The sequence below is a fragment of the Nansenia antarctica genome, assembly GCF_963989245.1.
Source record: "Nansenia antarctica genome assembly, chromosome: 2".
NCBI classification, from domain to species: domain Eukaryota; kingdom Metazoa; phylum Chordata; class Actinopteri; order Argentiniformes; family Microstomatidae; genus Nansenia; species Nansenia antarctica.
Genome location: NC_137675.1, coordinates 68,568,366 through 68,582,472, shown reverse-complemented (window position 1 = coordinate 68,582,472; position 14,107 = coordinate 68,568,366). Strand labels below are relative to the sequence as shown.

The 14,107-nt window shown below is 39.8% G+C and overlaps 2 protein-coding genes across 2 annotated transcripts; one reads left to right on the top strand and one right to left on the bottom strand.

Moving 5' to 3' along the window:
• Positions 1–10,226: 10,226 nt before the first annotated feature.
• Positions 10,227–10,778, bottom strand: snn (stannin; the record flags this gene model as incomplete). The annotated part of the gene is made up of 1 exon (XM_080522377.1): positions 10,227–10,778. The coding sequence occupies exon 1, from the start codon at positions 10,488–10,490 to the stop codon at positions 10,227–10,229; it is 264 nt and encodes an 87-aa protein (XP_080378503.1). The 5' UTR covers positions 10,491–10,778.
• An 865-nt stretch (positions 10,779–11,643) lies between these two features.
• litaf (lipopolysaccharide-induced TNF factor) lies at positions 11,644–13,885 on the top strand. The gene is made up of 4 exons (XM_080522363.1): positions 11,644–11,692; positions 12,091–12,330; positions 12,653–12,809; positions 12,955–13,885. The coding sequence occupies exons 2-4, from the start codon at positions 12,108–12,110 to the stop codon at positions 13,061–13,063; spliced, it is 489 nt and encodes a 162-aa protein (XP_080378489.1). The 5' UTR covers positions 11,644–11,692; positions 12,091–12,107; the 3' UTR covers positions 13,064–13,885.
• The last annotated feature ends 222 nt before the right edge of the window (positions 13,886–14,107 follow it).

Here is a 14,107-nt window from a genome sequence, read left to right as displayed (position 1 = left end):
ATGTTCATTTTGGAATACATTTTCAGTGTCTATTCTTTCTATATTGCAGTTATTCAGGTTAACCAATAGTCTACATTGTTTATGTCTCATCACATTTTGCACAGTATATGTTGAGATGTTGAAGAACTGATCCAATGTGTTGTTTGGCAGAGATATATAGAGTTTCAGGGTGTAACTGGCCTTCTTATTTGAAATTCTCAAAAACGGAAATGAAATATTCAATTTCTACTGTGTATTTAGTCACATTACAGTAATTTGGTCATATCTATGTTCATTTTTTAACATCTCACAGGTCTCAGCTTTCACCAGGTACCAAATTTAGCAAATTTGACCATGTAGTTTTGGAGATATGAAGCAGTTAATCAGACCGGTCTAATTAGACCGGGAACACCAAGGATGGGGGGGCAAACATGAACACAACCCGAGGGTTAAGAAGAAAGAGAAGTGAGAGATCTATAGAGATAGGGGAACAAGGTAAATGTTGGGACTGGCTCCTAAAGTACTGGTTATTTCTGTGGTCGCAACACTGAAGTTTGCATACGTACGAAAGCCAGAACATTTGCACACATAATGCATGGATCAGAGTGTGCATGGAGGACCGCACATTCTCCCTCCAAGTTAGTTTTTTATATGTTGCGTACACACAAAAGAATGTGCATGCCACTTTTACACAAACTGGGATTTATAAAAAGCAAACTTGGCGGGAGAATGTGTGGTCCTCCATGCACACTCTGATGCGTACACACATAAACTGGAGAAATTATCAACTGACTGATGGCAGAAGGATGAAACTTGAAATTGATACCATTGTGTAAAATACATTTTAATATTACCTGAAAAGTTACCTGGAGTGCACAAAAAATATATATATTTAGGATAATAAATACAAACGGAGATCTATTTTTTTGCCAAACAACCCCTCAAATATGTTGTACAGTTTAATCGGGAATCATATTTATCTGTAATTATTAAACTGACCATTTATAGGCAACTATGGGCTTAAAAGGGTGGGACAAGACACTTGTTCACATGCTCAAAATTTAGAGTTGATTGTAATTTAGAACGGGAAACTGGCATGGGACCTGCGTACACTAGCTGCGTTATAATTCAGAATATTCTTGTGCGTAAACGTTCTGTCTTTCTTACGTACGCAACGTTTTAACGTCAACCCAACCCACAGTTTTATGATTTTATTCAATATCGAGGACGACCTTTACAGAATTAAACAACATTATTATCCAGCTCAGGTAACAAAGAAAGAGTCCATATAGTGGTCAGAAGTGGTCAGTGATTTGCTTTATTTTTAAGTATATCTGTAATCATCATATACAGTGGCTAGAGAAAGTCATCACGCCCCTTCGCCTTTTCCACATTTTGCTGTGTTATAGACTCAATTTAAAATGTACTAAATACAAAAAAATGACAAAGTGAAAACAAGTTTTTAGACATTTCTGCAAATGTATTAAAATTTAAACACAGAAATACCTCATGTGCATAAGTCTTCATACCCTTTGCTATGAAACTCTTAAAATTAGCTAAAAGTCATCAACAGATCACTCAATAAGTTGAATTGAGTTCATCTTAATGCAAGGATAATAGTTAATGTCATTTTGGAATCAATATCTTTGTTTTTATAGGGTCTCTGATTTGCATAGGAATCAATTACACACTGTAGATTAGGATGTTACCACCAACTCAGCAACTTTTATAATGTTCTTTTGATACTGACAAACTCCTCAGTCCCTGCCGGTGACAAAAATACGCATAACTTGATGCAGCTGCCACTATTCTTCACATGAGAGAAGGTGCAGAAACTGCATTGCATGTGCTTGATTTTCACTAAACTTAATGCTCTGTAGTAAAACCAAATAAGCACATTTCTAGACACTTTCTTTGCTGTATCACTTGAATTCATTGTTGCAAACACAATTATGGATATGAGATAGATTATTTCCATTAAGGGATTATTTTTGGCCACTTGGTTATATACCAATTTTGTAGAGTGACTGAGATTATGTTGTCCCACTGACTGCTTTTTCCTCTCCACCATTCAACTTTGTAGATTTTTGTAAATCTCCCCAGGCCTCAGGGTTGCATTCCTGAGAAGTTTTGTTCCTCTCCATTTGCTCAATTTATAATGATAACCTGATCTAGAGTTATGGAATTATATCAATACTTACACGGCTGATGTGATGTGGGTTTGTTTGCTTAAAACCGAGCGTGTCGCCGGTGACACATTTGTACACGTCACATTGTCATTACTGTAATTCCTAAACAGTTTGCGCAATCGGAAAAAATTCCAACGATTCCTGAAAGCTGAGAAGCTGAACTTTTTGCCAATACATTATTACACTGTTATTCAGTGGCGGCTGGTGGTGATACTGAGTGGGGGGGCTAATAAATCCATTAGGCCTAGGGTCTTTCTGGAACCTGCAGTTCTTCTTCTTCTTAGCTAATACAACAGAAATTTACTTCTGTCAATCAATCATGTAACACATTAATCAATCTATTTTAACTGTGAATCAATCATGTAACACATTAATCAATCTATTTTAACTGTGAATCAATCATGTATTTCTCCCTGCAGAGAAACGATGCCATGCGGACCACAGCCACCACCCAGTCTGAGCAGCCCAGCGAGGGCAGAACCCTCCTGGCCCTGAGGCAGACAGTCCTGGCCCAGCTCGGGAATGTGGATATCCAGCAGGTGGGCCTGGAGGAGAGGCAGGTGGGCCTGGAGGAGAGGCGGGTGGGCCTGCAGGAGAGTCTGGAGGGCCTGCAGGAGAGGCGGCTGAGCATGGAGGAGAGGCTGCTGAGCATGGAGGAGAGGCTGCTGGAGAGGCTGGTGGGCGTGGAGGAGAGGCTGCTGAGCATGGAGGAGAGGCTGCAGGAGAGGCTGGTGGGCGTGGAGGAGAGGCTGCTGGAGAGGCTGGTGGGCGTGGGGGAGAGGCTGCTGAGCATGGAGGAGTGGCTGCTGGAGAGGCTGGTGGACGTGGGGGAGAGGCTGCTGAGCATGGAGGAGTGGCTGCTGGAGAGGCTGGTGGGCGTGGGGGAGAGGCTGCTGAGCATGGTGGAGAGGCTGCAGGAGAGGCTGGTGGGTGTGGAGGAGAGGCTGCTGAGCATGGAGGAGAGGCTGCTGGAGAGGCTGGTGGGCGTGGAGGAGAGGCTGCTGAGCATGGAGGAGAGGCTGCTGGAGAGGCTGGTGGGCGTGAAGGAGAGGCTGCTGAGCATGGAGGAGAGGCTGCTGGAGAGGCTGCTGGAGAGGCGGCTGAGAATGGAGGAGAGGCTGCAGGAGAGGCTGGTGGGCCTGGAGGAGAGGCTGCAGGAGAGGCTGGTGGGCCTGGAGGAGAGGCTGCAGGAGATGGGTGACGAACGCCAGAGGAGGAGTTCTCTTTGGAGGGCCAAGGGCTGACATATTGATTTGAGTAATATTATTAAATTACATTCAATAATTATTGTATTTTCCGCCATTGTTCATCTTAGTGTGATTGTTCATCGAACAAGTTTTGCGCATGCTCCATTCTTCTTCTCTGTTTTTGGTGTAATTTGTGGCAGCGTTTCAGTATTTTCAGAGGTTTCGTTTGGATGCACATATTTCTTGAGACGACTTCGTGTTTACGGAAAACTTTTTTAAAATGAAAAAGAAAAAGATTGGTTCTGTCTCCGTGTGGACGTGACCTTGTATTTCTCAGAGTAGATAGCGTGGATAGCAGGGAGCTCACAGCCTGTGGTGGACGGAAGCAATTTACCATGAGAGGAAGGGGGTTGTGGAGACATTTACCACTGGTACACTGAGTTAAAACAGACACTGGTGTGCTGGTAGAACTACATTTACATTTACATTTTGGGCATTTAGCCAAAGGTTTTCAGTATGCCTCAATTTGTCATAACAGTAATGTTCCTGAATGATGGGGTGTCATCAAGATGCGTCTGTCATAAATATATCCTTGTTGGTTGTAACTACTGGTGTATGATGTATATTTTGGGCTTTCAACAGTACATTAAATTGTAATGGTTTAGCATTGACTTATTTATAGTCATTGTCAAATTTGTCTCATCTTTCTCACTTTTCACCACTACGTAGTATTCATTCCCAAAACAAAAACACAAGAAAAACTAATTAATGTGACAATTTTTATTAGCATCTTTTGTTCCAGTGATATGTGATTCTTTTTGCATCAAAAAGAGAAAAATCATTCATTTCACATTCATTAACAAATAATTTCAGCTCGTTTTCACTCATTCCTAATAAAACATCCTCTCTTCATTGATAAAATATTTCCAAAAATACTTCCCCCATTTGTTGAGCGCAAGCACCTAATCTATAAAAAGAATATGAAAAATAAACAAAGTTCCCATACAGACACATATACAAAAGAAACAACTAATCCATGTCACTATCTCCTCAGAAAGAAATACATATGAAATAATGATTTCTGACATTTTATATTCCAGCTATGAACACAGTTCACAACAAATATATTTCCAGGATGAGCATATTGTCAACAGCAAATGGTCTCGTCACAAACACTACTTTAACATGGTTGTATTACTAATTGCATAGATCACAAAAATGACAATGCAGAGGTAACATCGTGGAATGAGACATGGGAACACCATTCGTTGTTTACAAAATAGTAACCTTAACCTTGGCTTTATTTCCAAATAAACAAGATATCTAAAAATGACAACAAAAAGCATGAGCTATGGAAACAGGTCCTACTACATTTACCATATTTTCTTGAGTTAAGAGCTAAAACTACAACCTGATTCCAAGTTTCCCCTCGTATGTAAACAACGGAAGCTTTCTTTTTCTTTAAAAAGTTCTGTACTAAAACTCTAAAACAGAAACACTGTGATACACACTATACAAAATGCCAAAATAATGTTCCAATTTCAATGTTTTTACTCAATTAAAACGGATTCCCTCGAGAGGAAATTAGACAACCTCCCCAAATATATAAAACATCAAAAATGTACCTGACTGTACAGATGGCATACGGTACACTCTTATTCAGAGTAGTGAACCTCTACAGAACTAACCGGGATTGTAAACAGTTCAGTGTTGCCACAGGCTTGTTGTCACTGTTATTGGGAATAAGGTGCAACTGTGCTTATACCACTGTCTATTTAGTAGTGAATTGTATAATATATGACCCTATTCATACAGAATTAGTGTTAACAATTGAATATCTTTGGACATATCTACATATTAATCAATCTATTTTAACTGTCTAACTAACTATAAAGTTACAACACACAGAGCTAAGCATCTGAGTAGAAAAAGCAACAAGTGCTTTTGATATTTTTGAGTTCTTTTTTGTGTTCAGTGAGAAAAGTCCAGTCTGCCTTGGGCTTGAACAAGTGCACTGATGTGAAGGACAGTTGACAGGTGATCATCAGTGAGAGAGGATCTGTATCTGGATTTGTTGAACTTCATCACTGAGAATGTTTGTTCACATGTGTAGGTAGATCCAAAGAGAACTAGCATCCTCTGAGCATGCCTCCTCATGTGTGGAAAGTTCTCCTCATTTGAGAGAAGAGGAAAAGTCCAGCAGTGATACTGACTTAAAGTGCACTGCCAGTAGTGTATCAGACTGCAGGTCAATGAGTTCGAGCTGAGCGTCGCTGGGTGTATTATCCACACTGCAGGTTAAGGGAGAACAAATCATGTTAATTTTTTTGTCAACTGTTTTGAAGTCTTGAAATCGCCTTGAAAACTCACCATGCAGAGCTCCTAACATGGATGAGTACCTGCAGAGGTGTTTTTCGGTCTTTTATTATGAAACTTATTTTTCAGACTTTTATTCTGAAACTTTTTTTTCAAACTTTTATTCTGAAACTTTTTTTCCAGACTTTTATTGAGAAACTTATTTTTCTGACTTTTATTCTGAAACTTTTTTTTCCAGACTTTTATTCTAAAAAAAAAAAATCGGACTTATTCAGAAAATGTTTCTTTCTGACTTTTATTCTGATAAAAAAAAAAAGTGCATACTAATACCCGCAATTGCTGCTTCACTTCACTACTCTTCTCCCCCCTACAGTCTGCCTGCCCTCACTGTACTGTTATTGTACTGCTACGCCCTGTCATTGGTCAAAAGTCAGCCTGGGCTGAATTAATTTAGGCCAAATTTTCGGGAAATCAAGGCGGCGCCAACACACCTGTCAATCACGATGTGACAACAATGATTGGAAGATGATGCTAGGAGTTTGGGCTGTACAAAATCAGCCCATTTAGATATCCTGAGTTTTTTGTGACTATTCAGTGCTGTTGCTGCTCTAGGTTCCACCAAAATCAATCAGTTGTAAGGTTTAACAATTATTATATATGAATTATATTATTCAACAATTATTATATTTTAATATTTCTTCAATTTAATAACTTTCTCATATTTATTGTAAAAGATAGGGGGGGGCTTAGCCCTGCTAGCCCATTGATACCAGCCGTCCCTGCTGTTATTACACTCTTACGGCCGATTTAAGCTTCTGCGTCGAATTTACATGCGTCTACGCCGTAGCCTACGTAAGGGGTCTCGCACTTTACACTTCTGCGTAGGTCGCTCTGCAATTACACCGTCACATCGCTAGGTGGCAGTGTGTTTTCTATGCCCCTGTGCTGTGCCTCTTCCGGTTAGGGTAGGTACTGATGTTTACCTCCTTCTGCTATCGCTATCATTCTGACAATGCCGACGGTCGGTGTACTCATAGCGGCATAATAGCGATCAAAAAACTTATTTTTGTTATGCTTGTTGTAAAGAAAATGTCTATAATTCATTGAAATAACAGTAAACTAAGATAATAAGATGGTTATCATACATTTTCAAATCTGTATTAATAAGTAATTACAGAAAAAGTAAATGACATTTCTGTCATGACTTCCGCATTTACGAGAGAGTCGGAATGTGACGCTACCAAGCGGACCAATCACAGTTCTTATAGATAACTTAACATTAAATATGTCTATCATAAATATAATTTAAACCCAACGAACAGCCATGGGGCTCCCTGTAACTAATCATTTATTTCTAAATAAACAGGATTGTACATCTCGTAAATGTGAATCGCGCTCCTTATAGGAAGGCTGTGCCTGACGCTTCCATAGGGCGCTCTACTCAAAGCAGCATAATAGCGATTTTTTTTTTATGCTTGTTGTAAATAAAAGTTCTATGATGCATTGAAATGACATTAAACTAAGATAATAAGATGGTTATCATAATTTTTCAAAACGTTATTAATAAGTAATTACAGAAAAAGTAAATTACATTTCTGTCATGGCTTCCGCATTTTGGCCTACGAGAGAGTCGGAATCATGTGCTACCAAGCGGACCAATCACAGTGCTTGCGGTTGCGTATAGGCACTGCTGCGTAGTTACATTTTTGGAGAGGTGCACGTCAACCTACGGCGTAGGCTGTGGGCCTACGCAAGCAACGGCGTAAGCTACGCCGTCGATTTTACGCAGAAGTATAAATTGGGCTTAACATAGGGCGTTCACACCGGCAAAGAACCAAGTCTGGAACCGACCGGCGCGTTCAGATCGAAACTCACTTGGTTCGGAGCCTGAAAAGTTGGTTCGCAGCGGGAACCAGAAAATAGTGGTTCTCAAGCGCGAACCAAAACGTAGAACAGTCACGAGGTCAGTGGGTGTGTCATTCTAGGCTGCAGAGACCAGCAAGAAGGAAGTAGACAAAATGTCATCTAATCTAAATCTAATCATTAGTGATCAAAAACAATATCAAAAGTTTCATTATTCTCTCTATCTTCCTCACATGCTCAGCAAACACACACACATGCGCGAACGTGAATTTCGTAAGCCATTTCTATTCCAGTAATGGAGCAGCTGATACGTAAGAGTAGTAGAAAGTGTCTTTTGTTTTGTTTCATAGAAAATTGTGTTTATTTCAGATACTCTAGTGGAAGATATTATCCTCTTTTCCAGTGAAGTAGCTGCCATCTAGTTGTGACATTTTTGTTTATCCCGCCCCTTCATCACCCATCGTTGATGACGCGGATGGTTCTGGTTACACCGGTATGAACGCGGGCTCGTTTGCCAGGCAGCACCAACGTTCGGAGGTTCCCGAACACGAACCGGCATGGTTCTTTGCCGGTGTGAAAGCCCTAACAGTGTGACATAGGCCTGTGTCTACAGCCAGAGAGGAGAGAGTTCAAAAAACGCCTGTACATAGTTTTCTTTTTTTGGCCTGTTTTTCCAAACTAAGAGCCCAAGGCTCACCAACTTTCTTGGACAGATGTTTTACAGTTATACTTTCAAATTGAACATGCTAAATATGTTGTCTATGTGCAATCACAGTTGTAGGCCTATCTACTTTACAAAAAACAAAAAACAAATCTGTTTTTGTGTTTTTCTTGTTATTACACTGTTATTACACTCGTATAACATACAGTAATGTTCAATAACTGCCAGATATTTAAAGTTTAAGTAATCCTAAAAAAGGGGCAAAAACACTTTTCTGACCCTTTAATTGCCAAAACAACAAAATAACTCCAGACGGCCATTAGGGAGCTCAGGTGTAAAATAGCCAACTCTACAACTGTAATATTAGTGTAGCAAATTACTTGTGAAATTAGCATGGTAGCAGCTGTTTTAATATAAAATGCCCATGCCAACATAAAAGCTATAGCTGACTGGTGAGTCTGCATCAACCTTAATGCTATACAAGTGCGAAGCGATAATATTTGTCTTTCCGATTTAAGACACGCATTAATCTGTGGTAGTGAGCTAATGGAGAAACAAGGAGGGGTAGTTTACTCAGGAATGTCCGGAATTGTAGGAGCAACAAGGAGGGGTAGTTTACTCAGGAATGACCAGAATGATAGCGTTGGCATAGTACCAAATGCGTCATGGTGTTCAAAAGACCTGATTACATAACCCGGACACATTTTGGCACCTGGACACTATTTGTTATGACAGTAGCAGTGAGAAAAAGTTGGAAGAAAGTAAACAATAAAAAGTATGAGGAAGAACTATAGTTTGACTTGCTGAAGCAAGCCCACAAATAATAAGTAATAGGAAGAACATTTGGACTTGCTGAAGCAAGCCCACTAATTACTACCTCAGCATAAATATATTCCACACATTTTAATTAATTCTTTCTCCTGTTTAGAGACAACAAAGATCAGCAATGGGCCCACCAGTTTAGTAATCAATTCAATCATTGATCTGAAAGAAATAATAAAAAAAAGATCTGTGTGCAGGATATTTACAGCGAATAACTAAATTATTCAATGATACTTGATACAAATGGATTAAGGAGAAAACAAGTGTTATATTATTTACACTTCATGTAAATGTTTTTATTATTATTATTGTTTTACCAAATATCAACCTGCTCAGCACCCATAACATCTGGCCATCGGGTACTTCCAAGGTAACAGTTTTATTACAGAACATGGAAAATCAATCATTGGCCCTTATATCCTTGGTACAGTAGCTTCTTGGCAGGATTCAACTCCTTTATCGCTCTATCGCAGAAGTAGCAGCTACTTCTAACTGCTGTGAGCTTCAGTAATATTAAATAAACAGATTTTATAGCACAACATAGGACCAGTGCAATACCAGGACCAAAAAGAAAACAATGATCTTATGACTTATAATAGCACCAACAGACATAATACAGTTTAAAGAGCATCACATTTGGCATAACATTTGGCTTACTGGGCCAAACATGAAATGGCAATTAACTCATTCAATTTGAATACTGGTAAACATTCAAATCAATTTCAAGTATGCTTAACAGACATTTGGCCCTACATCATTCATCTTATAAAAGTAATAAGTAATGTCTGTGTAATTGTTATACATTGCCAATGGGCATTGACGCAGTTGTGCCCACCTTTTCTTCCTTTTCATTGGACACTGAAATGTATCCTATCTACTGAAAATAACCCAATATACATTTGTGTACATTAGGGTGGACATTAGGTAAATCTCAAGAACTCAAGCATTCACTCAAGTGTTATTTCAATATCTGTTCACAGCCTCACATCATGAATGGGATCTACAGTGCAATCACAGAAACAGAAAGAAAACATTTCCTATGATATTAATGATTTAATAATGGCTCGTAAAACGCATGATGTTGTTTCATAGTTTGTGTCAGGAGCTTCCAAAGCATGTTTATCATCAATCAAGTGAAGAATGTTGAGTGCTGGTCATCACCGATGACCAAATGAGAGGACAAGTGTTTGCCACACTGTGTTTTTTGAGTTAACCATGATTTTCGGTGCTATTGGGGGTGAGCTTGGTCTTGTGCTCGACACGAGGACCCCTGGTGGAGTACTGCACCATTAGAAAGGGCTCTTTGGTCTCACCCTCACCCACAATGCTCTCTTCATCCTCAGATTGGCCAATACGCTGCAGACGTAGGTAGCACCAGCACCCACAGATAAGAGCACCAAGAGCAGCAACAGCAATAAGGATCACAATGATTGTCACTACCCCAGTGGTAGGGCTGTGGTCCATGATGGACATATTGGGTAATTCAGAGTGTTGTCGCTGAACAGGGCAGCCAAAATAAGCACTGTGTGGAATCACTTGCTGAACCTGATGCCTACTGTTCTGCTAGGGACACCTGGAAGACAAAAACGCAAAAACAACTAATTATTGTCATCATGTGAGTGATATCAATTATCAACTGAACAATAATAAATCCAGTTTCTGCCTGAAGTCTAAATCATATTGCTGTTTATCTGTCCCAGGAAGTTGACCGTATAAGCTACCAGTCCTGTTTGGCAGACACCTGTCTCCAGAATCCCCCAAACTCCAAACCTGGAGGCCAGGCCTAAAACATTATTCATTAACAAAAGAAACCACATGGTCCAGGTTAAACAACATTATTTACTTTAAATTAACACACTATTGGCTTAACGTTTTAGCAACGGCTGCAAAAAGCTGCATTATTATACCGTCCTACTTTACGCCTGAACATATGGTGCAGAGCTAAATGATAATGGTAGTATCGTGTATGGATGTGGGCTACGCGTACGTACACTTATGTCTAGAACCACTCCACATTTCATCTGATGGCCATCTGTTTCATGTAGCATCGCATCGGGCAAATCGAGAACAATATTCTTACCTTTACAGAATCTTCATGAATTCGCTATGCAGTAATGTATGACTCATTCACTCTACCTGCAAATGCATTGTTCACCCGAATAGAACACAAATGTATATCCAAATAAAACCACAGAGATGATAACTTCAATCAGGGCCCATCACAGTGCAGGAAATGAGATCAGCTGATTCACAACATCCAATCAAATATATATTTACAATAGAATTGGTCCTGCAATTTTGAAACTATATCCTCCCATCCCAGATCGCTTGCTCTTGGAATCCAGATAAACAGCAGTTATGGAAACCATTTGCCTGTCTGGTTTTGCCAAATCAGTCAGATTTAGAACTCTAATTCATATATGATTACTGCTGTAACATTTCAGTAATTCTGTAGTCTGTGTCAATGCCATCTATTAGAATACATGTTTTTGTATTCATATCTCAGTTTAATGTCTCAAACTCTCGGAGTTTAGTTCGCATGAAGCAAACAGACGCAAGGAACTAAAGCATCATGTGACAGTTACTTCCTTCTCTGAGGGCTGGACTAAAAAAAAAACTCCTGTCATCGGGAGGAACGGCAGCTATAATCTTTAGTTCTGCTTGGAGTGATAGAGGCAAGTAATGGTTTATAATCGATGCAGCTACTAACCAACCAACTAGCTAACTAACCATTCAACTGACCAGAGTCTGTAGTTGTTGCCAGTATTTTCTTTATATAACTAGCTCATGTGGGTAGCTAAGCTTATTCGGGCTATTCAGCCAAGCCAAGTCGCTAAGCTGCTACCATGTTCGCTCAGTGACGGTGTGCCTGGCTACAGGGTGTGACGTTAGCGAGCTAGTAGCCTACGTGTTGTACCTTAAGTTACAGGTATGTTTATATCAAGTCAAAGTAAAGAAAAGTATGGCTGCGGCTAGCTAATTTACACTGTCAGTCGTTGGTGCAAGGTGACATTATTGCAATTATTATTGATTGTCTCGATGTCCTTTTTTTGTTTTGTTTTGTTTTGTTTAGCTGACTGATTGTTAGACATGGCAAGTGCGCCCCCGCTGGAGTCAGCTGGCCTTCAGGGGCACCTTCTGCTGCCACCGTCATATGAAGAGGCAATGGGCGCTCCGTCTCCCCAGTATCCCCAGGGCCCTGTGCTCCCTCCTGCCTATGCCAAGGCTGCACAGCTTCCATACCCAACGACAGAAACACATAGTCCAATGTACCCCCCACCACCAGTTCACAATGCGGTTACCAGACCAATAGGTAAAAAAATATCATCACATTACTTGACATTTTCATGCTCAACCAGTCTTAATCTTTCAGTAATCTCATCTGAGATCTATCCGTTTGAAGTTGTAAGCTTGAAACTGTTAGACAACAATGTGATTCTATTGCCCTCATCCTTTTTACTCAAACATGTTCCATTATTTTGTTGAAATGATATAGTACCATCTCCACAAAATCTCTTTTGGTCCTGGAATCTTTTCACATATAATAGCAATGTCAAGTGCCAGGGAGTCCTACACACTGGTTGTAAAGATATGAATTTGCAGGCGGCTGGTGTCTAACACTCTTTATTCCTCAGTGTCAGTTCAGACCGTTTATGTGCAGCACGGGTTGGTCTATGGGGATATTCCAGTGCAGACACATTGCCCTGCATGTGCCCAAATGGTGATCACTTGCCTGGAGCACACCTCTGGAACAATCACCTGGCTCTCTTGTGCTGGCTTGTTCATTTTCGGGTAGGACCATCTCCCCATATCAAGAGCCCCAGCTGCAGTACATCTAGTGTGCTTGCCTGAAAAGTAGTGTTATGTTTTTGCAGTCCTACAATATTCACTGTCAAATGGTCTGCACAATACATAATCTAACCTTCTGTTTTTGCAGTTGTGTCTATGGTTGTTGCCTGATTCCTTTCTGTGTGGATGGTTTGAAGGATGTGACACATCGGTGCCCCACCTGCAGAAACGTCCTTGGGGTCTACAAAAGGCTTTGATTGTAAACGGTGATTGTAAACTGATTTTGTTTTTTGAGCGCTCAATTTATCACAGCTCAGAACTTCGCTCATCTTGAATCATTATTTTAAAATAACATTTAGAATAATCTAAAAGATGCACATTTTTATTGTTCATCATATACAGTACCATATTGTGCTTAAGATTGTTTTTTGTCAATACTGTTTAATGCACTTTAATTACAAATGACAATTGTTTGTGGGGAGGTGATACTGGTAGTGATAAGTGGTATGTGATTATACATTTTACCTAGTCTACAGTATATTATCTCTTACATATCTCTTTGCAAAACTGTATGTCTACCTAGAAAAGGTGCCTTTTTGAGTGTACAAACCACTGATCTGCACCACTGATACTGCCCTCAGTAGGTCCACCGTCCACAGATTTGCATTTCCATAGGATACAAATATAAAAAATAGTTGCAAGTTATGATGAAGTTGTGGAAGCTGTTGTCTCTTTACAGGAGGTTAAGACGTCAGTTATGTTGACAAAGTCCTACATTTATATTGTCTTCACTAATAGCTAGATATAACTATTAAAGTGTATATTTTTTTATTGAATTTTAATTACAATTATGTACATACATTTGGATTATAAAGCACAAATAAATGAACACTTTTTTTAAAAACAAAAAAATCTGTCCTGATTATTGGCTGCCATCTACTCTAAGCTGGCATGGCTCTCATTATTTCTTACTGATGACCTTGCATTCATCAAAGTGGTTTGCAGACCAGGAAGTTACTTATCAACCGAAAACATTTTTAATTAGCACAAATAAGGACATAAATAAATATACATTATAATGCCATCATCATATCAGGATTTGCTGAAGGTCTTCCACCTCGAACTTCCACATTCTCCTGTGAATCACAGCATGTTCCGAGAGGTCTGCCATCTTCACCGCACGGAGTACGGGGTCCGGAGAGAGCGCTTGGATGACCCCCATCACCATAACATACTTGCCTGTGAAATATGGGGGTCATAAATCTATTGTGATAACGCGGAAGATGTGTAAAATGGCATTC